General features: G+C 40.9%; 3 protein-coding genes across 5 annotated transcripts in view; 2 read left to right on the top strand and 1 right to left on the bottom strand.

Moving 5' to 3' along the window:
- Nucleotides 1-17,790, top strand: part of LOC123509856 — a 56,789-nt gene extending 38,999 nt beyond the window's left edge. For both annotated transcript variants that reach the window (XM_045264438.1, XM_045264437.1), the window contains 3 exons: nucleotides 157-248; nucleotides 8,383-8,511; nucleotides 17,434-17,790. In XM_045264438.1, coding sequence (XP_045120373.1) covers nucleotides 158-248; nucleotides 8,383-8,511; nucleotides 17,434-17,705 — 492 coding nt within the window. In that variant the 5' untranslated portion in view covers nucleotide 157 and the 3' untranslated portion in view covers nucleotides 17,706-17,790. The remainder of the gene's footprint in view (nucleotides 1-156; nucleotides 249-8,382; nucleotides 8,512-17,433) is intronic.
- Nucleotides 17,791-20,370: 2,580 nt separating this feature from the next.
- The window catches only part of LOC123509471, a 12,791-nt gene continuing 8,161 nt past the window's right edge, over nucleotides 20,371-25,000 (bottom strand). Inside the window, exons 8-10 of the mRNA XM_045263760.1 lie at nucleotides 23,926-24,290; nucleotides 20,762-20,824; nucleotides 20,371-20,631 (exon numbers count right to left, since the gene is read on the bottom strand). Coding sequence (XP_045119695.1) covers nucleotides 20,371-20,631; nucleotides 20,762-20,824; nucleotides 23,926-24,290 — 689 coding nt within the window. The remainder of the gene's footprint in view (nucleotides 20,632-20,761; nucleotides 20,825-23,925; nucleotides 24,291-25,000) is intronic.
- The window catches only part of LOC123509525 (actin-related protein 2/3 complex subunit 3-like), a 19,233-nt gene continuing 14,621 nt past the window's right edge, over nucleotides 20,389-25,000 (top strand). For both annotated transcript variants that reach the window (XM_045263877.1, XM_045263876.1), the window contains exon 1: nucleotides 20,389-20,852. The gene's annotated coding sequence lies outside the window, so the exon portion shown is untranslated. The remainder of the gene's footprint in view (nucleotides 20,853-25,000) is intronic.

The following is a 25,000-nucleotide window of genomic DNA, read 5'->3' as shown; positions in this document are numbered from 1 at the left end:
TCACATTTCCCCTCACATTCCTCTCACATTTCCCTCACATTCTCCTCACATTTCCCCTCACATTTCCCTCACATTCCCCTCATATTTCCCTCACACTCCCCTCACTCTTCCCTCACACTGGGCAGCATCTAATGAGTGTGTTGGTGTGTGTTGCAGCATGTGGCGGCTGAGGAGAAGACTTGATTATCCTGCCCTCAGTGTGTTGCTGCTGCTGATGATGCTGATGCTGATGATGATTGTGCCCTCAGGTGAGTACAAAGGGGAAAGGGAGAGGGGGGAGGGAGAGGGACAAGAAGAAGAAGAAGAAGAAGAAGAAGAAGAAGGAGAAGGGAAAAACTGAATCGAACTGTAAATAAATAAATAAATAAATAAATAAATAAATAAATAAGTAAATTTTATCTTTGTATTTTCAGAATTTTGGAAAAGAAGACAAATTTTTGAATTCTCGAAAATCTTGAATAGAAAAATGTTTCGTATCTTAACTTAGAGAGAGAGAGAGAGAGAGAGAGAGAGAGAGAGTGTGTGTGTGTGTGTGTGTGTGTGTGTGTGTGTGTGTCTGTGTAGCAAAACGAAAACAAGAAAGGGAAGGAAAGAAGATAAGAGAGAACTGAAGAGGAGGAGGAAGAGGAAAAGGAGGAGGAAGAGGAGGTGAAGGAGGAGGAGGAGGAGGAGGAGGAGGAGGAGGAGGAGGAGGAGGAGGAGGAGGAGGTGGAGGAGGAGGAGGAGGAGGAGGAGGATGAGGAGGATAAGGAGGAGGAGGAGGAGGAGGAGGAGGAGAGATGGAGGAGAAAGATGAAGAGGAAGAGAGAGAAGAGAGAGAGAGAGAGAGAGAGAGAGAGAGAGAGAGAGAGAGAGAGAGCATTAAAGTTTAAAGAGAGTCTGAGTGTCGTCTCGAGGGATTAACTTTAAAATTAGCATAAAGAAAGTTATTCAGTAAAAGCAAACTCTCTCTCTCTCTCTCTCTCTCTCTCTCTCTCTCTCTCTCTCTCTCTCTCTCTCTCTCTAACTTCTACTGACCTTGACTTTGGTTTTCTTTTCATTTTCTTTCATTTTCTTTCTTTCTTTCTTTTGAGCTGTCTTTATTTTGATTCAGCTGTTGAATAAGAAGAAGAAGAAGAAGAAGAAGACGTGTGTGTGTGTGTGTGTGTGTGTGTGTGTGTGTGTGTGTGTGTGTGTGTGTGTGTGTGTGTGTGTGTGTGTCAGACGCAGGATGGAGGCGGTGATGAGGCGTGCAACATCTTATAGCCGTCTCTCTCTCTCTCTCTCTCTCTCTCTCTCTCTCTCTCTCTCTCTCTCTTTCTCTCTGTCTCTCTTGGTCGTTTTTCCTACTTTCTTTCTTCATTCATTCATTTCTTCCTTCCTTCCTTCCTTCCTTCCTTCCTTCCTTCCTTCCTTCCTTCCTTCCTTCCTTCCTTCCTTCCTCTCTCCGTTCCTCTTTTCTCTTCCTCTTCTCTCCTCCTCGTATAAATCCTCTTACTTCATCTCTCTCCCTTTATCTTTGTCTTCCTCCTCCTCCTCCTCCTCCTCCTCCTCCTCCTCCTCCTCCTCCTCCTCCTCCTCCTCCTCCTCCTCCTCGTGCATGGCCTGTCAAACTGCATGAAAAGCCTGCTGTAGGAAGATTAAAAAGAAAAAAAGAGAAAATGAAAAAAGAAAGGAGAAAGAGAAAGAAGAAGAAGAAAGGAAAGGAAAAGGCTGAATAATGCAATGAATGAATAGATAAATGAATAAATGAATAAATAAATAAATAAATATCAATGTTTTTTTTTTTTTTCTAATAAGGTTGGATTAATTGTTGTTGTTGTTGTTGTTGTTGTTGTTGTTGTTGTTGTTGGTCTCTATCTCTCTATTTATTTTCATTTTCTCTCTTCCTTTCTTTTCTTCCCTTATTCCTTCATTTTCTTATCTTTTTACCTTCTTCTTCTTCTTCCTCCTCCTCCTCCTCCTCCTCCTCCTCCTCCTCCTCCTCCTCCTCCTCCTTAGCCGGACCTGACCTCCATACCTCCTCCTCTTCCTCCTCCTCCTCTAATTGTATAGTTACATAAGAGCAGCAGCAGAGAGAGAGAGAGAGAGAGAGAGAGAGAGAGAGAGAGAGAGAGAGAGAGAGGGTGCATTAAAGAAACAATAAGAGAGAAATAAAGGAAGAGAAAGAGAGAAATAGGAGGAATAAGAGGAAATGGAAGAGGTAAAAGAGAAAGAGGAAGAGGAAGAGGAAGAAGAAGGAAGAGGAAGAGATGGACAACTGCCACTCATCATTACGCTAAAAGATGTCCTCCTCCTCCTCCTCCTCTTCCTCCTCCTCCTCCACCTCTTCCTCCTCCTCCTCCTCCTCTTCCTCCTCCTCCTCTTCTTCTTCTTCCTCCTCCTCCTCCTCCTCCTCCTCCTCCTCTCCTCCTCCTCCTCCTCCTCCTCCTCCTCCTCCTCCTCCTCCTCCTCCTCCTCTTCCTCCTCCTCCTCCTCTTCTTCTTTCTCCTCCTCCTCTTCCACTTCCTAAGCGTTTTTTAAATGTACGTGACAGACAGACAGACAGACAGACAGATAAATAACCGAAAGACAAATAGATAAACAGACAGAGAGACAGATAGAGAGATATACAGAAAGACAGACAGTCAGACAGACAGACAGACAGACAGACAGACATAGACAGACAGACAGACACAGACAGACAGATATATAGACAGACAGACATACAGACAGACAGACAGATAGATAGATAGTTAGACAGACAGACAAACAGACAGACAAATAGACAGATAGACAGACAGACAGACAGACAGACAGACCTGCTACATTAATTAGTTTCCCTTCCGTCTTGTAGATAAATTATTTGAATTCTTGGAGAGAGAGAGAGAGAGAGAGAGAGAGAGAGAGAGAGAGAGAGACATGAAGCATTACTAAGGCGTAGATCCAAGTGTGTGCTCGAGGCGATTCTCTCTCTCTCTCTCTCTCTCTCTCTCTCTCTCTCTCTCTCTCTCTCTCTCTCGTTCAGAGGTCTTAAAGGTAAACTTGTGGGAGACCTGTGGATAGCCCTCCTCCTCCTTCTCCTCCTCCTCCTCCTCCTCCTCCTCCTCCTCCTCCTCCTCCTCCTCGAATTCTTCCTCCTCCTTGGCATTCATTTCCTCTTTTTTGTTTTTCATCCTTCCTACTTTCTTTCCTCCTCCTCCTCCTCCTCCTCCTTCTAATCCTAATCCTCCTCCTCTTCCTCCTCTTCCTCCTCCTCTGACACACAGCAAGCAAGTCTCTGGTCACACTTTCTCTTCATTCAGGCTTTATGGAAATGTTTAGGCGAATTTTTTTATGTTTTTACAATTTATAGAAAGAAAGGAAAGGAAAAAAACGGTAATACTAAAGAAAAGAAAAGAAATATTCACAGGAAAATAAAAATGAGGAAGAAGAAAACAAATTGACTGATAAACGAATGAAAAATTGAGAAAAACTGATAAATTGGCATAAAAAGGAAGGAAAAGAAGAATGTTATTGTTATTATTGTTATTTTTTTCTTTATTTATCTTTTTTTTATGTGAGAGGAAAGGTGGCTAAAGACAAAATAGAATGAAAAAAAAAGGCCCACTAAGTCGCCAGTCCCCATGCAGGTCCGAAAGAATTAGCTAATAAAAAAAAAAAAAAAGGGATAAATGTCTCGAAAGTTAGAAATGTTTGTCTAGCGAGAGGGTGCAAAGGAACACAAAAGAAGAATTAATCATCATTTCGACAGTTGAGAATAGAGGAGAAATAGAAATAGAGATAGAGATAGAGATAGAATAAGAAAAAAAGTTATTCCCATCATCACTTCTTTAATCTGTTTTTAGTATTATTTTCTTTATTCTTCCCTCATTTTCACGTGGAGAAGAGAAATAGAAATAGAAATAGAGATAGAGATAGAAATAGAAATAGAATATGAAAAAAAGTCATTCCCAACATCACAACATTTCTGGAACCTGTTTTTACCAGTATTTTTTATTTTTTGTACCCTCATTATCACGTGTTGAGCGAGCCAGGTGTGTCGCGATCACTAATTACCTGCCCTCACCTGTCAGGCGTCCCTCATTACTGAAGGAAAGGAGGGGGGGAGAGGAGAGGGAGAGGAGAGGGAAAGGTAGGTACAAGTGAGAGAAGAAAGGAAAAGAGAGAGAGAGAGAGAGAGAGAGAGAGAGAGAGAGAGAGAGAGAGAGAGAGAGAGAGAGAGAGAGAGAGAGGAGGTGGATTAAGAAGAAGAGGAAGAGAAGAGCAGAAGGAGGGATAAGAGGAAGGAGAAGTGAGAGAACACACACACACACACACACACACACACACACACACACACACACACACACACACACACACACACACACACACACACACACACACACACACTAGCATTTCATTCCTCCTTATTTCTCTAACAATATTCAATTCTACAGTCCAACCCAGTCGTTCTCAGCCAAAGCGAACCATGGTGGGGTGTTACACGTTATACACTTCTAAACGATGCCAAGATTCTGTAGTGTGGGCGTGTATATACTCTTGTTTTTTGACGTGTGGGATTAGGGAGAGAAATGAAAGAGAGTCCACACGAAAGAAGTGAAAGAGAGTCCACACGAATGAAATGAAAGAGAGTCCACACGAAAGAAGTGAAAGAGAGTCCACACGAATGAAATGAAAGAGAGTCCACACGAAGGAAATGAAAGAGAGTCCACACGAAAGAAGTGAAAGAGAGTCCACACGAAGGAAATGAAAGAGAGTCCACACGAAAGAAGTGAAAGAGAGTCCACACGAAGGAAATGAAAGAGAGTCCACACGAAAGAAGTGAAAGAGAGTCCACACGAAGGAAATGAAAGAGAGTCCACACGAAAGAAGTGAAAGAGAGTCCACACGAAGGAAATGAAAGAGAGTCCACACGAAAGAAGTGAAAGAGAGTCCACACGAAAGAAATGAAAGAGAGTCCACACGAAGAAATGAAAGAGAGTCCACACGAAGGAAATGAAAGAGAGTCCACACGAAAGAAATGAAAGAGAGTCCACACGAAGGAAGTGAAAGAGAGTCCACACGAAGGAAATGAAAGAGAGTCCACACGAAGGAAATGAAAGAGAGTCCACACGAAGGAAATGAAAGAGAGTCCACACGAAAGAAATGAAAGAGAGTCCACACGAAGGAAGTGAAAGAGAGTCCACACGAAGGAAATGAAAGAGAGTCCACACGAAAGAAATGAAAGAGAGTCCACACGAAAGAAGTGAAAGAGAGTCCACACGAATGAAATGAAAGAGAGTCCACACGAAAGAAGTGAAAGAGAGTCCACACGAATGAAATGAAAGAGAGTCCACACGAAGGAAATGAAAGAGAGTCCACACGAAAGAAATGAAAGAGAGTCCACACGAAGGAAGTGAAAGAGAGTCCACACGAAGGAAATGAAAGAGAGTCCACACGAAAGAAGTGAAAGAGAGTCCACACGAAGGAAATGAAAGAGAGTCCACACGAAAGAAGTGAAAGAGAGTCCACACGAAGAAATGAAAGAGAGTCCACACAAATAAAAAAAAAAGAAAAACGAGAAATGGGCAGAAAAAGATTGAGGTCCAAATTGAGAAACACTGTGCTCTCTCACCACGATTATTTTCCAAGGCCACAACCATAAAAAAAAAAAAAAAAATTACCCTTAACCTCTTCAGTACTGGGACACATTTTCACCTTGAGATTTATGTGCGATTAGACCATTTTATTGACATTAGGAAGGGTTTATGGAGGACAGAAGATTAATGGCCACAGTCTTCACTATTTTAATCCCCCACATGAGTTTCTGAAATTGTATAAAATCACCAAATAGTAACCAGAATGAATATAGAAATGCGTCATGGTACTGAAGGGGTTAAATAAAAGCTTACGTATCTTCAACTATAGCCTTTGGAAAGCAGTGATGGTTTAAGAATGAAGGCCTGAGAACCATTAGCCTTTACACGTGACAGGCCTTTTTTGTGCTGTGACGGGGCTGTGGTTAGGCCTAGTGTAGATCTGGTAGGCCTATATAAGCTGTGGCGATAGGCTGAGAATTCTGTTGCTGCACATCTTTGTAGGATAAAAGGATTGAGTGTGCATTATCTCTGTGTGTGTGTGTGTGTGTGTGTGTGTGTGTGTGTGAGAGAGAGAGAGAGAGAGAGAGAGAGAGAGGTTTTGTGTCATTTCTCTTTCTTCTCTTTCCTTTCATCCTTCCTCGCCTTTTCTTTCATTTTATCTTCCTTCTCCTTTTCTTTCTTTTTCTTTTATCCTTCCTAACTTTTTTCTGTTTTTTTCCTCTTTCTTCTTCTGCTTCTTTTCATCTTCACGCTGTTCCTCCTCCTTTATTCTCGTATTTTTCTCTCTCTTTCTTTTCATTTTCTTTTGTTAATATGATTGTTCCAATTATCTATTCATCTGTCTATTTATCTATCTATCTATCTATCTATCTATCTATCTATCAATCTGTATCTGTTTGTCTATCTGTCTGTCTGTCTCTCTGTTTAGCTGTCTACTTATTCATTTATCTATCTACCTAACTATCAAACTATCTATCTATCTATCTATCTATCTACCTACCTATACACCCACACACCCACACACCCACACACCCATCCATCCATCCCTCCATCCATTTATCCATCCATCCATCCATCCACATCCATCCCTCCATCCATTTATCCATCCACCCATCTCCACATGTACTCACCAAGTCTACAGCTAAAACATTTCCCCTCCTTTCACTTCCCTTCGACCTTCCCGCGGTGGAGTGGAGGAAGGAGAGGTGAAGGAGGGGGTAACTAATGCAATTATCCCTTGAGGCAGGTGTGTACAGGTAAGGAGGGATGAATTAGTAATGGTGGTCCAGGTGAGTTTGTAATCTCTCTGGCAGGTAGACACAGAGACGGTAGGTAAATTTGTGTTGGTGAAAAGTTTTTTTTTTATTAATTTCCAAGTTTGAGTGTTTGGTTGTAATGTATGTGATGTGAGGACAGATGGACAGACAGATGGACAGACAGGGATAAGTGAATAAGAGGAGTAAAGGCGAGAATGGTGATGAATTGAGTGATAAATGAATGGTAGGAGGTGGAGAGAAAGAGGAAGACGGAAAGAGGGAATAAAGAAGAGGAACAGGAGGAAAGAGAAGGAGGAAAGGTGAACTGAATGAGAGATGAGGGGAAAGAGAAGTGAGGGGAACACACACACAGACACACACACACACACACACACACACACACACACACACACACACACACCACACACACACACACACACACACACACACACACACACACACACACACACACACACACACACACACATTTCTCTCTCTCTCTCTCTCTCTCTCTCTCTCTCTCTCTCTCTCTCTCTCTCTCTCTCTCTCTCTCTCTCTGTAGCGTTTCGTAATGTAATGTAAAAGCAAGTCAAATAGAGTTTCACATTTTACAAGCGCTATCGTTGAGAGAGAGAGAGAGAGAGAGAGAGATAAAGTATATGACAAACACACACACCCACACACACTCTCACTCACAATCACGCCTTCACTCACGCACTTACTCACTCTAGCTGAACAATTGAATAAACAGACACATGAATATACTAACTGGAGTGTATTTATAGCGCAGGGAATAATTGTGCTGTATACAATTAAAGAGACACGGAAAATGAATAAGTGAATGGATGAATTAATGGAATCAGGAGAGGCTGAAAGATTATTAAGTGATTTGCATTATAGTACAGTACATTTTTACCTTTTATTTCCTCTCTCTCTCTCTCTCTCTCTCTCTCTCTCTCTCTCTTCCTTCCTTCCTTCCTTCATTCATTTATTCAATCGTTCATTCAGTTTTTTTTTCTTTTGCATCCTTCTTTGTTTGCTTTTCAATATCTTTCATTTCCTCTCTATGTATATCGTCTACCTATCTATTCATCTATCAATCTATCTATCTATCTATCTATCCGTCTATTCATTTATCATCCTGTATTTACTATTTATCTGTCAACGTATCTGTATATCTAACCGAACATTTGTATATCTATCTATCTATCCTATTTATTATTTCTGTCTAACCAATTGTTTATCTATTTATCCATTCACTTATCTATCTATCCACATATCTGTTTAATTAACCATTTTTTCTATCTCTCTATCTACTTGTCTGTCTAAGTAACCATTTATCTATCTATCTAACTACCCAAACATTCATCTTTCTATCTACTTATCCTTCCCAATTCGTGTCTATCTACCATTTGTCTATCTATACACCTACCTAGCCATTTATCCAAAGGTATCTATGTAATTAACCATTTATCTTATTCATTTACCTATCCATCTAACTATTTACCTCTCTGTCTATCTTATCACTTATCTATCCATCTGTTCTACCCATCAACGTGTCTATCTTTCCTCGTTTTCTATTCCAGGCGAGTGTCTTCGGTGTGTGAACTGCACGAGTCTCAAGGATCCCGAGTGTCTGGACGGCATTGGCATAGAGGAAGAGTGTGCTAGTGACCAGAACTACTGCGTTTCCTACACTGGTTACCTCAAGAAGGGTGGGTGCTTTGTGTGTGTGTGTGTGTGTGTGTGTTGGCTGGATTAAGGGATGGTGTGGTGTCAGGGGGGAATGCGGTGGGTCTCTAGAGTGTGTGTGTGTGTGGGGGGGGGAAGGTTTGGGTGTGTTTTAGTTTTGTTGCTGTTGTTGTTGTTGTTGTTGTTTATTTGTGTTTGGTTGGTTGGTTGGTTGGTTATTTGTTGTTGTTTGTTGTTGTTGTTGTTGTTGTTGTTGTATTGTTGTTGTTGTTGTACTTCTTGCTCTGCTACTACTACTACTACTACTACTACTACTACTACTACTACTACTACTACTACTACTACTACTACTACTACTTCATATTTATATATTTTTTTCCAGGGATTTCTCTTCATCCATTTGTCCTTTTTTTTTTTTTTTTTTTCCATCTCCTCTTCAGGACTGCAACTTTTTTCATCACCCAAACATTTTTTACTTTACTTATTTTCCTCACATACTTCTCTCGTATTCCAGCACCTCCATTTTAATCCATTATCATCCTTCTCTTCCTTCCCTTTTTTTACTTAACTTAACATAAAACAATAGACCCATATAAGACACCCTACTTTTAACTCTACAACTTGCTATGACTTGACTTCATTTACGAGAGAGGTTTCAAGACATTTTTATCCCCTTTTTTATTATTATTTTGGCTAACTCTCTCCGACCTACAAGAGGACTGACAACTAAATGGGCCTTCTTATTTTTTAGTTTTATATTCCCCTTAGCCAGTTTCCCCCTCTTACATGAAAAAAAAAAACTAACTTAACCTAACCTAACTTAACCACCACATAATCCCACCTTTCTTCTTTTTCCCCCACCAACTTCCACCATTATGATCTATAGTACTTTCATTTATCCTCCACGATTTTAATCCTTGGTTCTTTGTGTGTTCCTCCTCCTGCTCCAAGTTCCAAGAAGCTTCATTGTGCCGTTGGAAAGATGTCCTGTGTTTAGCTCAATAAGATCAGGAGTGGGCCTTCCGCTCCAACACACCTCACTTCACCTCTCCGGAATGCCTTAGCTTGATCGACAAATGGTGAGGAGGACCACACGGGAACACAAAGGAAGAACAAGCAGCAATATACCTCAACGTCTTAACTCTATGTAGAATGCTTCGTTGACTGTTCTAAGTTAGCTATTAGTGAAAGGGACAGGATAGTACAGAAGGAGGTGAAGGAGAGAGAGGGAGAAGAGAAGATAGGGAGTAGAAAGAGGAGGAAGAGGAGTTGGAGGAGGAGGAAGAGGATTACAAAGGGAAACCGAGTAACAACATAACTTTAGGTTTTTATAAAGCTGTTTGGGAACTAACTAAAGATTCAGAAGAGGGAGAGGAAAAGGAAGAAGAAGAAGAAGAGGAGGAGGAGGAGGAGGAGGAGGAGGAGGAGGAGGAGGAGAATATAGCTGTATAAAGAAGTATAAAAAAGGAAAGAAGGACAAGAGAGAGTGAAATATGAAAAGTAAACATGAGAAAGAAAAAGAAAATAAATGACAAAGGATAAGAAAATAAAAAAGAAAGGGCCAAGGTTGAATAAATAGATGAATAAGAGATAGATAGATAATAAAAGAAGCCACAGTGTGAGAATTACAGAACAGATTAACAAAATGAATTAGTAATGAAGGAAGGAATGGAAGGGAAAATAAATAGAAATAAATACCAGAGAGAGAGAGAGAGAGAGAGAGAGAGAGAGAGAGAGAGAGAGATTTTCTGATACATATTTAATGGCAGACTATACTAATACATTCCTTTCTTTGTTTATCTTTCATTTCCTCCTCCTCCTCCTCCTCCTCCTCCTCCTGCTGCTGCTGCTACGGCCCCTCTCTCTCTCTCTCTCTCTCTCTCTCTCTCTCTCTCTCTCTCTCTCTCTCTCTCTCTCTCTCTCTCTCTCTCTCATCTCACCCTCCTCTTTATTCCTCTCCCCTCGTCCATTCTATAATGTAAAGGTTGAATTCAGGACCCATCCCCATCTCTCCTGTTCCCCTTCCCTTCCCTTCCCTTCAATTCACTTGCCTTCCCTTCCTTTCCCTTCCCTTCCCTTCCCTTCTTTCAAAAGGTTTTTATAATTCATGCAAACGTATTTCATTTTTGTCGTTATTATATCTATTTTTTCTTCCTTCGGCACACACACACACACACACACACACACGGTAGCTCAGTGGGTAGAGCGCTGGCTTCACAAGCCAGAGGACCGGGGTTCGATTCCCCGGCCGGGTGGAGATATTTGGGTGTGTCTCCTTTCACGTGGAGGTGCTGTTCACCTAGCAGTGAGTAGGTACGGGATGTAAATCGAGGAGTTTTGATCTTGTTGTCCTGGTGTGTGGTGTGTGCCTGGTCTCAGGCCTATCCCAAGATCGGAAATAATGAGCTCTGAGCTCGTTCCGTAGGGTAACGTCTGGCTGTCTCGTCAGAGACTGCAGCAGATCAAACAGTGAAACACACACACACACACTCTCTCTCTCTCTCTCTCTCTCTCATGTACTATTTCATTTTCTATTTCCTTTGATCCGGGGTTCGTGGAATGGACACACTGCTATGTTCTCTCTCTCTCTCTCTCTCTCTCTCTCTCTCTCTCTCTCTCTCTCTCTCTCTCTCTCTCTCTCTCTCTCTCTCTCTTTTTTGTTACAATTTCCCGACAAAAATTTTGAAATGAAGCGTTTCGAGAAAGTGTGTGTGTGTGTGTGTGTGTGTGTGTGTGTGTGTGTGTGTGTGTGTGTGTGTGTGTGTGTGTGTGTGTGTGTGTGTGTGTGTGTGTGTGTGTGTGTGTGTGTGTGTGTGTGTGCATGTGTGTCATGTGTGTGTGTGTGTTGTGTGGTGTGTGTTGCATCAGTTCCAGCTTAGTTTGTCATGTGTTGTGTTGTGTGTTGTGTGGTGTGTGTTGCATCAGTTCCAGCTTAGTTTGTCGTGTGTTGTGTTGTGTGGTGTGTGTTGCGTCAGTTCCAGCTTAGTTTGTCGTGTGTTGTGTTGTGTGGTGTGTGTTGCGTCAGTTCCAGCTTAGTTTGTCGTGTGTTGTGTTGTGTGGTGTGTGTTGCGTCAGTTCCAGCTTAGTTTGTCATTTCGTCACCAGGGGACACGCAGGGACACGGAAAATGGTTCAAATTCTTGCTTTTTTCTTTGCTACATGACTTATTCTTACTTTCTTCCCTTGTTTTTTTTTTTTTTGTTTATTCATTTATTTAGTTAGTTTCCATTACTTTTATCAGTATTTTGTTTGTCTTTTTCTTTTGCTTAAACAGAAAATGGGTCAAATTCTTGTTTTTTTGTTCTAATCCCTTTGCTAAATGAAATTCTAACTTCCTTCTGTTTGTTTTCTTTTTTTTTTTCTCAATACTTTTCATTATTTTCTTTTGTAGTTTAAACAGAAAATGGGTCAAATTCTTGCTATCTTCCTCTAATCCCTTCGCTACATGACAATTCTTACTTCCTTTTCTTGTTTATTTTCTTTTTTTTTACTTTTTTTCAATATTTTGTCATAATTTCTTTTCTCAATATTTTGTCGTTATTTTCTTTTGTAGCTTAAACAGAAAACGTCATTAAATTCTCCCTTTCTTCTTCTAATGCCTTCGCTACATGGCAATTTTATTTCTCTTCTCCTCCCCCTTTTTTCCTACTCCTTTTCTCAATACACTGTCATTATTTTCTTTTGTAGTTTAAACAGAAAATGGATCAGATTGTCACTTTCTTCTTCTTTACTTCTCTCCTCCCCTCTTTTTTCTACTCCTTTTCTCAATCCTTTGTCATTAATTTTCTTTCGTGACTTAAACAGAAAATGGATCAAATTGTCACTTTCTTCTCTTAATCCCTTTACTAAATGACAATGTTTTTTTTTTTCCTTTTCTCAATATTTCGCTATTAAACAGAAGATTACTTAAATTCTTACTTTTTTCATCTTATCCTTTTGCTACATGATATATTCTAGCTTCCTCACCTTGTTTTTTTTTTTTTTCCTTTTCTCAATATTTCATTATTTCTATTCCTAGCTTCAACAGAAAGTGACTTAAATTCCAACTTTCTTCTTCTAATTCCTTTGCTACGTGACAATTTTAACTTCCTTACCTTGTTTTTTTCCTCCTTTCCTTTTCTCAGCACTTCGTCATTAATTTTTCTTTCTAGCTTCAACAGAAAATGACTCAAATTCCAGCGTTTTCTTCTAATCCCTTTGCAATATGACAGTTCCAATTTCCTTCCCTTGTTTTTTTTTTTTTTCCTTAGTACTTTCTTGTTTCTTTTTTTCTTTCCTCTCTTAAATAACTGAACCCGCTTTTTCTTTCGTTTTCCGTCGTCTTCATTTTCCGTGGCTGTCTTGTTCCTTTAGAGGTATAACAGTCCTAAACTTTTTATCCTTTCCAATATCCTGGTCATTTTCTTTCCCCTCCGTCGAACAAATGAGCGCCCCTTACTTCTCTTCCTCTTCGTCTTCCTTCTTGTCTTCCCTCTTCTTCTCTGCCTTCTATTACATAAGAAATCTAACTGTTACACTCTTTTCAATATTTTCCCGTTATTTTCCTTTTTTTATCTCCTCCTCTTTAAATAACTAATTTTATCTTATTCCTTTCCGTTTTCATCTTTCTCCTTATCTTTCTTCTTCTTTTCCTTCTATTGCCTTTGTTACATAATTATGTTTTATCTTCAATTTTCTCCCGTTATCTTCATTTTTTCTATCTCTCTTCCTCTTCATATTAGCGATTATATCTTATTCCTTCCGTTTTCATCTTTCTCCTTGTCTTCCTTCTTTTTCTTCCTCTGTTAAGAATTCGGCTTTACTCTTTCCAATATTCTCCGGTTATCTTCCTTTCTTCATTTCTCCTCTTCTTCAGATAACCCAAACTGTCTTTTTCCTTTTCTTTTCAATCTTTTCTTCATCTTCCTTCACTTGCTTATTCCTCAAACGTCTTATTCTTTTAAAAATCTTGACGTCTGATCCTTTCAAACGCACCCAACTCTTCCTTATACGTTCTTCCTGCGCCTTTCTCTCCACTTGCCCACCTTCAAAAATATCTCCAGCACACTCAGTCTCCCGGCCCCATCACACTACCCACCCTCCTTCAGAACTCTTTCATACAAGCCTGTGTTTCCGTGATTTCCGCTCCTCTCGCGTTCCTGAGTCTTAGGGTACGCCACGGCCCACCAGACACCGCTTCTGTCTCCCAGGAACCTTCTCTCTTGCTATGTATATCAGTGTGTCGTGTGTCGCGCGTGTGTCGTTGAATTGTTTCGAAATGGTGGATCCTCTTTGGTGTTTCCTAAGCTCTTTTTGCTTTGTGTGTGTGTGTGTGTGTGTGTGTGTGTGTGTCCATGTTTCCTTGTCTGCTTGTCTGCCTTTTTTTTTTTTATACCATGTGGGGTTTTCACGGGAATTTCTGGGCTAAAGGGGATACTTTTTTGGGTACCTCCTATCTCAAAGCCCATCCGCTAGGAAACCGTTGCCCCGAGTGAGGAAGCCCAACCTACACTCAGACCGTGGACAGGATTCGAACCCGTGCGCTTGGAGACCTCTAGGATCCCAAAGCACGCATGGTTCCACTGTATCTTTCTCTTTTTCTCTCTTTCTCTCTGTTTATCTCTCTCTCTCTCTCTCTCTCTCTCTCTCTCTCTCTCTCTCTCTCTCTCTCTCTCCACACCCAGATATCTTACTTTCTGCTTTCCTTCCCTTTATTTTGTTTCCACGGACTCAGCAAATCCTTTATCCTTCCCCTTATCCCTTTATCCTTCACCTCCTCCTGCCACGTCAGCGGGACACTCAGGGATTCAGGGACACGAGAGAGGGCAAGCTGGGTACGCTCCTTGGACCCTTCTTTTCTGAGTGTGTTTCACTGTTTGATCTGCTGCAGTCTCTGACGAGACAGCCAGACGTTACCCTACGGAACGAGCTCAGAGCTCATTATTTCCGATCTTCGGATAGGCCTGAGACCAGGCACACACCACACACCGGGACAACAAGGTCACAACTCCTCGATTTACATCCCGTACCTACTCACTGCTAGGTGAACAGCACCTACACGTGAAAGGAGACACACCAAATATCTCCACCGGCCGGGGAATCGAACCCTGGTCCTCTGGCTGTGTGTGTGTGTGTGTGTGTGTGTGTGTGTGTGTGTGTGTGTGTGTGTGTGTGTGTGTGTGTGTGTGTGTGTGTGTGTGTGTGTGTGTGTGTGTGTGTGTGTGTGTGTGTGTGTGTGTGTGTGTGTGTGTGTGTGTGTGTGTCTGTCTCTCTCTCTCTCTCTCTCTCTCTCTCTCTCTCTCTCTCTCTCTCTCTCTCTCTCTCTCTCTCTCTCTCTCTCTCTCTCTCTCTCTCTCTCTCTCTCTCATAACTAACATGTCCTCCATCAGTGTGAAAGCAAGTCCTCCTCCTCCTCCTCCTCCTCCTCCTCTTCTTCCTTCTTGGGCTAGACAAAAGCGTGCTTCCATTTTTTCCTTTGATATACTTCTTTCCTCATTTTTAATATTCTTTTACTTTGTTTCCTCCTCCTTTCTCTTTCTCTTCTCTTTATCACCTCTCTCTCTCTCTCTCTCTCTCTCTCTCTCTCTCTCTCTCTCTCTCTCTCTCTCTCTCTCTCTCTCTCTCTCTCTCTCTCTCTCTCTCTCTCTCACGTTCCTTTCCTCTTGTCTGATCTATTTTCCTCTCCCTTCTCCTCTCATCTCTGTTTCGTCATTCTGCTTTGCTTTCGTTCAAAAAATGTTTAATGTTATCTTGTATCATAGTTTTTTCCTTGAGTTGTTATAATTTTTCTTTTTTTCTTTTTTCTTTCTTTCATCTTTGTCGTCTCATATCGCTCCATTCCTTTAAGATATTAGTTTTTTATCCGTTTTTTCATCTCTTTCTCTCTTCTTTGTCTCTCTTTCTTCATGTTTTATTGGTTTTTGTTGAGAGATGTCGCATTTTTTTTTCTCTCTCTTTTTTCCTTTCATCTTTATTCATCTTCTATAAATGCATTCCATTCCTCAAAAATATATTCATACTGATCTCTTTTTTATCCTTTTCCTCTCATCTTTATGTGATATTTCTCATGTTTTGTTAGTTTTTGTTGAGTGATATTGCATTTATAATTTTTTTTTCTTTTTTTCCTTTCATCTTTGTAGTTTCGTGTTACTCCATTCCTCTAAAATATTAATCTTTTCCTTTTCATCTTCTTCCTCTTATCTTTATCTCTCATTCCTCATGTTTTATTAGTGTTTGTTGAGATATATTGCATTTTCTCATTTTTTTTTCCTTTCATCTTTACCGTCACATCTCATTCTCTCAGCTTTATCTCTCATTCCTCTCTCTTCATTAGTTTGTATTAAGAGATATTTCATTTGATCATTTTCCTATTTTTTTCTTTTCTTTTCTATCTTTCTTCTGTATCTTCTCGTATAACTGCATTTCGTTCCTCTAAAAGTATTCACACTTATCCCTTTTCATCTTCTCCCTCTCACCTCTATCTTTAATTTGTCATTTTATATTCATGTAAGCTAAAAACATTTTCTCGTATCTTCTTTCATCCTCCTCTTCCAATCTTTATCACCTTCATTTTAGTTTCCGTCGAGAGAGAGAGAGAGAGAGAGAGAGAGAGAGAGAGAGAGAGAGAGAGATTGATTGATTGATTGATACATTTATTGTTGAATTAATAAATAATTACAACAAAGAGGAGGATGGGCCTTGCCACCCACCCCCTGGGCAAAGATTTAAGGTTAAAGTATCACAAACATAACTCTGGACAGTATACACAACAAGAATACAAGTATTTCAATAAATAAATACACATATTGCACACCTTATTGCCTAAACATCCTACAGTCTGGGAGCAAACTGAGGATATTCCCTGAGTATATCCCTGAGGGTGGCAGAGTCTAGAAGATGAGGCTGTACAAGTCATACTGACCTTAATTTAGCAATGAGAGGACATTCCATGATATAGTGACGCAGAGAGAGAGAGAGAGAGAGAGAGAGAGAGATTATTTATTCTTTTCATCTTAACATTTTTCTTCCTTTTCATCTTTATCATCGTATTTCACTTCTTATGTTCGTTTGCTTTAAAATATTTCTTCTCGTTTTATCCTTCACGTCTGCTCTTGTCTCATTTTTCATCATATTTTCCGTGTCTTATATTCGTGTTTTTATCTTTTCTTTTATCGTATTTACTCTTCCTTTGTTTCGACATTGTATTTTTTGTTTCTCCCGCTTCTCTTCCTTGCTTTTGTCTTATCTTCTCGCATTTCCTTGAGTATCCCTTGAAGCATTTTGTTCTATCCGTTCTTCGTTTTCTTTCTTGTTTCCTCGTCTCTCTCTCTCTCTCTCTCTCTCTCTCTCTCTCTCTCTCTCTCTCTCTCTCTCTCTCTCTCTCTCTCAAATATTTCACCCAACACTTGCCATTTCTGTGTCAATATTTCCTCTTCCTCCTCCTCCTCCTCCTCCTCCTCCTCCTCCTCCTCCTCCTCCTCCTCCTCCTCCTCCTAAATTAGGGTCTTTCCTCACTCCTTTCCTTCATATTTTTACTTCAAGATACCTTAACTATTTATCTTACTGTGCATCTTGCCTTGTTCTCTTTCTCCTTCTTCGTCTCTTTCTCTCATCTTATCATCCTTATTCTAAACTAGCTTGTGTTATTATTATTATTATTATTATTATTATTATTATTATTATTATTATTATTATTCGTGTGTATTATTATTATAGTTTTTAAATGTATGTGTTTTTTTTTCTATTGAGAGAGAGAGAGAGAGAGAGAGAGAGAGAGAGAGAAAGTATGAGTGAATGTTTCGAGCGCGTTCAAAGTGTCATGACAGTTTCAAAATGTGTCTCGCAGTGTTAAAGTCCGACGAGGTTGTTGTTATTGTTGCTGTTGTTGTTGTGCCTCTCTTACGTAAATTATAATGATGATAACTCTCTCTCTCTCTCTCTCTCTCTCTCTCTCTCTCTCTCAACAGGACAAGCTCAGGTGCTGTTTCGGGCGTGTACTGAAACCAACATGTCTCACTTCTGCGGCATCCACTTCGAGAAACTCACTAACAACAGGGTGGAGCGCCTCATCGCCTGCTACCGGACGTGCACCACTGACCTCTGCAACGTGCACAAGATGGAGTACCTGACAACCTCCTCCGCGCCCCGCTACTCCACCGCCTGCGTCTCCCCCAAACACCTCCTCGCTCTCTTCGCTCTCCTCTCCGTTGCTGTGAAAAAAATGCTTGTCTCTTGTTGATTTTTGGTGTTTTATCCCTTTCCCTCGTTGTTTATTTAGTGTTTTTTTTTTTTTTTTTTTGTTGTTAAATTTGTTTCTCTTCCCCTCTATTCCCTTTTCTTGTTCTTCTTCGTTGTTGTTGTTGTTTTTTTTCTTTTTTACTCGTTTTTTTTCATTTTTTGTTGTTTTGTGCGTTTTTTTTTTATTTATTTATTTATTTATTTTTTTTTCTTTCTTTCTGTGTCAATATTTCCTCTTCCTCGTTATCTTTGTTTTGATTTCCTACTATCTTCATTTTGTTGGTTTCGTTTCTCATTTATATTCTGGTATTTCATGTCCTCCTCCTCCTCCTCCTCCTCCTCCTCCGTTTCTCATTTATATTCTGGTATTTCATGTCCTCCTCCTCCTCCTCCTCCTCCTCCTCCTCCTCCTCCTCCTCCTCCTCCTCCTCCTCCTCCTCCTTATCATCTCTCTCTTCCTTTTATATCCTCCATTTTTTTTCCTTTCTCCCTATCTCTTCCTTTTCATCCTCCATCTTCTCGTTTATTTCCTCATACCCCTTGAGAGAGAGAGAGAGAGAGAGAGAGAGAGAGAGAGAGAGAGAGAGAGAGAGTTTAATATTTTTTTTTTTCAAATGCAACGATACTAAGAAAAACATATATACACTTGTGATATTTTCCTTTATATTGCGTGTTTATTTATAAAAGGTAAATAAAAAAACAAAATATTTTCAAATCCCTTACTGTATTATAAATGTAATCTCTAACGTCTCAGAGACCATCGTACCGTTCTAGACATTATCGTACTCCAGTTTAAGTATCTCTGTACCTGATGTTTTCTGTAATTCAGTGTTCCTTTTTTATTGCTGTGTTATCTCCGTGTATCTTATCATTACCTTATCAAGCCATTCTCTCCTCTTATCTCTGACTGACACGAAAGACCCATGTTAATGCGCCGGAAATGCTGGTATCGTATCGTGTGTGTAGGTGGGTTATCGTACCGCAAGAGAGAAACTTTGGTATTCTGGTCTTTGCTAATGTTTATCTTATTTTCCAATTGTGTTATTCTGTTATGTTCTATTTTTGTATCTATTTAGTTTTATCTACTTGTTTTCTTCACTTTGTTTCTTCCTCTCTTCCTCCTCTTCTTCCTCCTCTTCTTCCATTTTCGTGGTGACAATATACATGAGCCGACTTGCTTGGGGCTTGAATGTGTTCTTCCGTGTTATCGTATTCAAATTTGTACTTAAATATTCATAGGTGTGTGATTAAACGTGTGTGTGTGTGTGTGTGTGTGTGTGTGTGTGTGTGTGTGTGTGTGTGTGTGTGTGTGTGTGTGTGTGTGTGTGTGTGTGTGTGTGTGTGTGTGTGTGTGTGTCTTTAATTAGATTTTGACACAATGAAGGTTAGGGCGACTGTGTCCTATGTAATTTATAAAATATGTTTAATATTTTACTTTTAAGCTGTGATTTTTTTTTTCGCACAAGTTTTATTCGAAAGATTGTATTGTTACCGTGTGTGTGTGTGTGTGTGTGTGTGTGTGTGTGTGTGTGTGGACAAGGACAGTTTTTTTTTTATGTCCTTACTTAATTTTCTACACCAGTATTAAATTCACCCATTAAAGCAACACATGTATCTGACCTCCCATGTTCTTTTAAGCATCGACTAAGTATATGGGTGTTACAATGAAAGATGTCCTGAATTATCACTGTATCATTACAAATATATGTATTCCGATGCTTCCCGCTGCACACAGGACTGTTATACGGGCAGCGGTCATGTGTTCCTCGTTTAAGCTGTTCGTGTAGCCTCTGTGTGTCCGTGCGTCCGTGGCAGGTGTACGTAGGCAAGATTAGGTAAAGGTCCTTAGTAAATTAACACATTCTCTACGGATCTTTTCTTGGGAGGACTATAGACAAGTGTTTTATTGTTATTGAGCAAGTTTACGCAGTCTTAATGTTGGGTAATGTTTATGGTAAGTGGTGCAAGATGATGGCTTATCACGCCTATACTCAGAAACGCCTTGCCCTCTCACCACGACAGTTTTTCAAGGCCAGAGAGACGACTAGCCGGATGTTCAAAGACAGTTTCTCCTAATAATTATCTAGAAATTCTTGCCAGTCCATCACCGAGATCATAAAAATACCTTTAAAAACATGAACACCTTCAACTAAAGCCTTTGGGAAATGGTGATGGTCAGAGAGCAAAGCATTTCAGAATACTGGCCTTAGTGTTCAATATTATAGCATTGTAATCTGGAGGTGAAGTCATGAGGGTGGAGTTCAGTGGTGTAGGTAGGGTGAGGAGAGAAAGTATTATTATCCTATTTCTTTGTTTATTTCCTAGACCACTAACTCCACCCCGCTATTGTATTTTGTAACTGATAGGATTGCATCAAAGTCTTTCATCTCATTTCGTTTCTGGAGTCTGGTGGAGAGGATTAAGTTAGGCTAGACTAGATTAACCCTTCCACTTGTATACATCATCCATCTCCTTTCAGTAACCCAACACTTTCCTTTCAATGACCCTTTCTGTTAATCCTTTATTATTGTAAGTAGTGATTGCATTATTATTACTTTTACACGCATTTAAGTATTAACTCCTCTCGTGCGTGGTTGTTTTTAAGCCTAACAAAGACAAAATCCAGTAAATTTAACCTAATTAATCTAACCTAACTTTTGACATCCTTAAACGTAACTGAGAATGACTGATTTTCGTGTAATTCTGTAAATAAAGCCACAGTCCGCAGCGCGAGACATGACTCTGGGGACGCCATCAGCTGAGCGCCCAAACCCCAGCATGGCGGCGGTCCAGTGGTGATCCTTGCGTGTGGTGACTTGTGGTGGCTTTTTCCGTGTGTGCGTGGCTTGGCGAGAGGTGCTGGCTATTCCGCTGGGGGCTGGCCCGTCCTGGCGGTGACCAAGGGCTGTCAGGAAGGCTCCCCTAAGCTAGCAAAGGGTAGAGATAGCGGTTCAAGGGTCGGTCTGGCTGGATGGCGTGGTAAACATTCCTCCTGCCTCTCTGTGCTGACCGAGATATTGTCTATTAAACTGTAAGTTGTTCCCTGAGTGTCCTTACCCGGATATTACCTGCCAGGGAGGAGGGGAGAGTGCCTTGGTCCTCTTGCATCTCATTCTGGCTCTAAGGAAACCAGGAATAAGAGATAAAGGTACGTAATGTGGCAGCATTGTTTACTTTAGTGATAGAGGCTAATAACCGTAATCCATAATTTTAACCCTGTCAATACTGGGACACATTTTTCCCTGAGATTTGTGTACGATTAGGCCATTTTCTTGATATTAGGAAGGGTTTATGGAGGGTTAGAAGATTAATGGCCATAGTCTTCACTATTTTAATCCCCTATTTAAGTTTCTGAAGCTGTATGACATCAATTAGTAAGCAGAATGAATATGGAAACGTGTCCTGATACTAAAGGGGTTAAGCAGCTTCAGAAACTTATGTATGGGTTAAAATAGTGAGGGCTGGCCATTAATCTTCTGACCTCCATAGACCCTTCCTAATGTAAGTAAAATCATTTAATCATACACAACTCGAGGCAAAAAAAATGCATCCCAGACTGTCAGAGCTCGTACTCTCAAATACTTCTGGGCTTCACTTCTCCTCTATTTCAAAAGGCTTTATTTAAATTTACACGAGTTTATTTTTAAGGTGTTTTTATGGTTCTTAAGGCAGAGTGACAAGACTTATACATTACTAACTGGAGAAGCACTCTTGAGAACCCTGCTAGTCGTCTCTGTGGCCTTAAAAAAGAGTCGTGGTGAGAGCAAAGAATGCAGGCCTGACAGATACATTACAAGGACTTCTTACTTTTCTTCTTTTTCTTTTCTTCTTAGTGCGTGTGGTGTGACGACTTCTTCTATTTTCTCTGCCTTTCTAACTTAATTCTTCTTTATTTTATTTTATTGTTTCTTTATAGTAGTGCAGTGTATGTATACAGTGGTGTGGGGGTCAGCGGGGGTGTAATGCTGCTGTGTCACCTCTTAATTAACATGAAGCCTGAGGGTGTGTAACGTGCTAAACACTCTCTCTCTCTCTCTCTCTCTCTCTCTCTCTCTCTCTCTCTCTCTCTCTCTCTCTCTCTCTCTCTCTCTCTCTCTCTCTCTCTCTCTCTCTCTCTCTCTGTGTGTGTGTGTGTGTGTAATTCACCACGGTCGTCTGCTGGTCACCCAGCCAGTCTTCCCCATTACGGAGCGAGCTCAGAGCTCATAGACCGATCTTCGGGTAGGACTGAGATCACAACACACACAACACACACCGGGAAAGCGAGGCCACAACCCCTCGAGTTACATCCCATACCAATTTACTGCTAGGTGAACAGGGGCTACACATTAAGGGGCTTGCCCATTTGCCTCGCCGCTTCCCCGGACTCGAACCCGGCCCCTCTCGATTGTGAGTCAAGTGTGCTAACCACTACACTACGCGCAGTACGCGTGTGTGTGTGTAATGGAGAATACGTTAATTCCATATCGCAGTGACGATAAAACCTTTTGCACTAGAACTGTGAAATGATAACGTGCAATTTCCGTGACTGAATTTAATAAAAAAAAAAAAAGCTTCATGTTTATTAACTGGAGTGACACGTGGCTATATGTATTCCCAGAAGCTGTCTGTGTTTGATCATTCTAGTCGTTATTGCTGCGTTAAAATGTTCAGTGCACTCCATTATTAGAGTTGAATAATACAAACAAGTTCATTACAGTTTCTAAGGGATAATAATAATAGTAATAATGGTTTCTATGATATAATTTTCTTTCGTCTAAAAGCTTTACAAAACATTTTAATACCGAACATTGTTTCATCTGTAACTTTCCCGGAACACACACACACACACACACACACTCAGACACACACACACACACACACACACACACACACACACACACACACACACACACACACACACACACACACACACACACACACACACACACACACACACACACACACACACACACACACACACACACACACACACACACACACACACACACACACACACACACCGCGTAGTGTAATGGTTAGCACGCTCGACTCACAATCGAGGGGGCCGGGTTCGAGTCCCGGTAAGCGGCAAGGCAAATGGGCAAGCCTTTTAATGTGTGGGGTGTGTTCACCTAGTAGTAAATAGGTACGGGATGTAACTCGAGGGGTTGTGGCCTCGCTTTCCTGGTGTGTGTTTGTGTGTTGTGATCTCAGTCCTACCCGAAGATCGGTCTATGAGCTCTGAGCTCGCTCCGTAATGGGAAAGACTGGCTGGGTGACCAGCAGGCGACCGAGGTGAATTACACACACACACACACACACACACACACACACACACACTCTCTCTCTCTCTCTCTCTCTCTCTCTCGGTAAACCTGTACAGAGCCTTTATTTTTTATTCAATTAGCGATCTAAGCTCAAAGTAAACAAAGGGACAATTATCTATGTGTCCTTCCTTTCCCTGGTGGGCGTGGCTGGTTGATTGGCTGGCTGATTGGCTGGCTGGTTGACTGGCTCGTGGGCGTAGGCGTGGGCGGTGTTTCGGGGTGGGGAGGGAAACCGTGCGATATAATGTGGTAATGCCTTGTTTGTCTGTGTGTTGTTGTATGGGGTGGAAAATTTGTGTCGGGTATATAAGTGTGTGTGTGTGTGTGTGTGTGTGTTTGTTTGTTTGTTTGTTTGTTTGTTTGTTTGTTTGTTGACGTTATTTGCCGCCCCTTCGCATTTTTAAAAAATTTATTGTTCCTTTCAGTGGATGTTTGTTTAGCCTCCTCCTCCTCCTCCTCCTCCTCCTCCTCCTCCTCCTCCTCCTCCTCCTCCTCCTCCTCCTCCTCCTCTTCTTCTTCTTCTTCTTCTTCTTCTTTTTCCTTCTCTTTTTATACCTGTCCTTCTGCTGTCTTGGTGTTTTATTTTTCCTTCAGGCATTGTGTCCTCCTCCTCCTCCTCCTCCTCCTCCTCCTCCTCCTTTAGTGTCCTATTCATTTTTTCTTTTTTTTTCTCTATCTTACTTAGCTTTATTCTATTTTCTTCTCTCTCTCTTTCTTATCCTCTTGTTGATCTTCTTCGACCTTTTTCTGTTTCTTATTCTTTCTCCTCTTCGTGAGTCCGTTTCTCATCTTCCCCTTCCTTCCTTTCCTTATCTTTCTTCCTCTTTTCACTTTCCGTGTCTTCTTCCTTTCCTTATTTCCTTTCTTCTTCATTATTTTCCCTTTTCCTCCACTCTTCCTGTGTTTCTTCTTTCCTCCAAGCACGAGTCCTTTCTTCGTTTTCTTTGCGGGTATTTTCCTCTCATTCTTCTTTTTCCTCCTTCTGTTCCTTTTCTTCGAAGTCTTCCTTTTCCCATCCTTTCCCTTATTCTTCTCTTCATCCGTTAGCGCCTTGCCATGTCTTCGCGTCACGCCATTCTTCTTTTTCTGTTTTCTAATCCATTCCCCGTTTTCTCTAATCATCCTGCTCACAACACCGCTCTCCTGCTTTCCTTTGGTCTTCCTGTGCACTCTGATCTTCTTAGTGTCTGGCTTTGGGACGTAGCTGGCGCAGTACGATGACTTTTTCGTCTCCTCGTATATCCAGGGCAGGAATTTAGACACCTTGGTATACACTCCTGGTAAAGATAAGAGGAAGTAATGTGTTTAGGAAGGGATATGAAGGGAAAGCTGGAGGAATTCGTTAGGGTTTATATGTGTGTGGCTGTTAGTGTTGTCTAGTATACATTCTTGGCGAGGGTAATAAGAAGTGACGTGTTTAGGAATGGATATGAAGGGAAAGCTAGACGAAGTTGTCAGGGTTAAGGTACATGTAGCTGTTAGTGTTAGTTACAGTCATTCGTACCTTTCTTCAATCATTCATGCCTTTCTCTGGTAAACTCTGGAACTCCCTCCCCGCTTCTGTATTTCCAACATCCTATGACTTCATTTAAAAGGGAGGTTTCAAGACATTTATCCCTTTGTTTTGGCTAACTCTATCGGACCTGCAAGGGGACTGGCAACTAAGTGGGCCTTTAATTTGATTTCTTTTGTTGCCTTTGCCCAGCTTTCCCCTCATACATATAAAAAATGGCTGTCTAGTATACACTCCTGGCAAGGGGGAAGAAATAATGTGATTAGGAAGGGTATCAGGGGAAGGTGGAAGAAGTTGTCAGTGCTTACGTGTGGCTGTTATGGGTAAGATTATCCAGTAGATACGTGTGGCTGTTCTTGGGAAGGTGATCTGGTTTACACTCCAGGTGATGGTAAGAGGATGTCACATGGTTAGGAGGGAATATGAAGGGAAGAAGGAGAGAGTTGTCTGTGTTTATGTGTGACTGTTCATGGG

The sequence above is a fragment of the Portunus trituberculatus genome, chromosome 27, assembly GCF_017591435.1.
Source record: "Portunus trituberculatus isolate SZX2019 chromosome 27, ASM1759143v1, whole genome shotgun sequence".
NCBI classification, from domain to species: domain Eukaryota; kingdom Metazoa; phylum Arthropoda; class Malacostraca; order Decapoda; family Portunidae; genus Portunus; species Portunus trituberculatus.
This window is presented reverse-complemented; position numbering and strand designations above follow the sequence as displayed.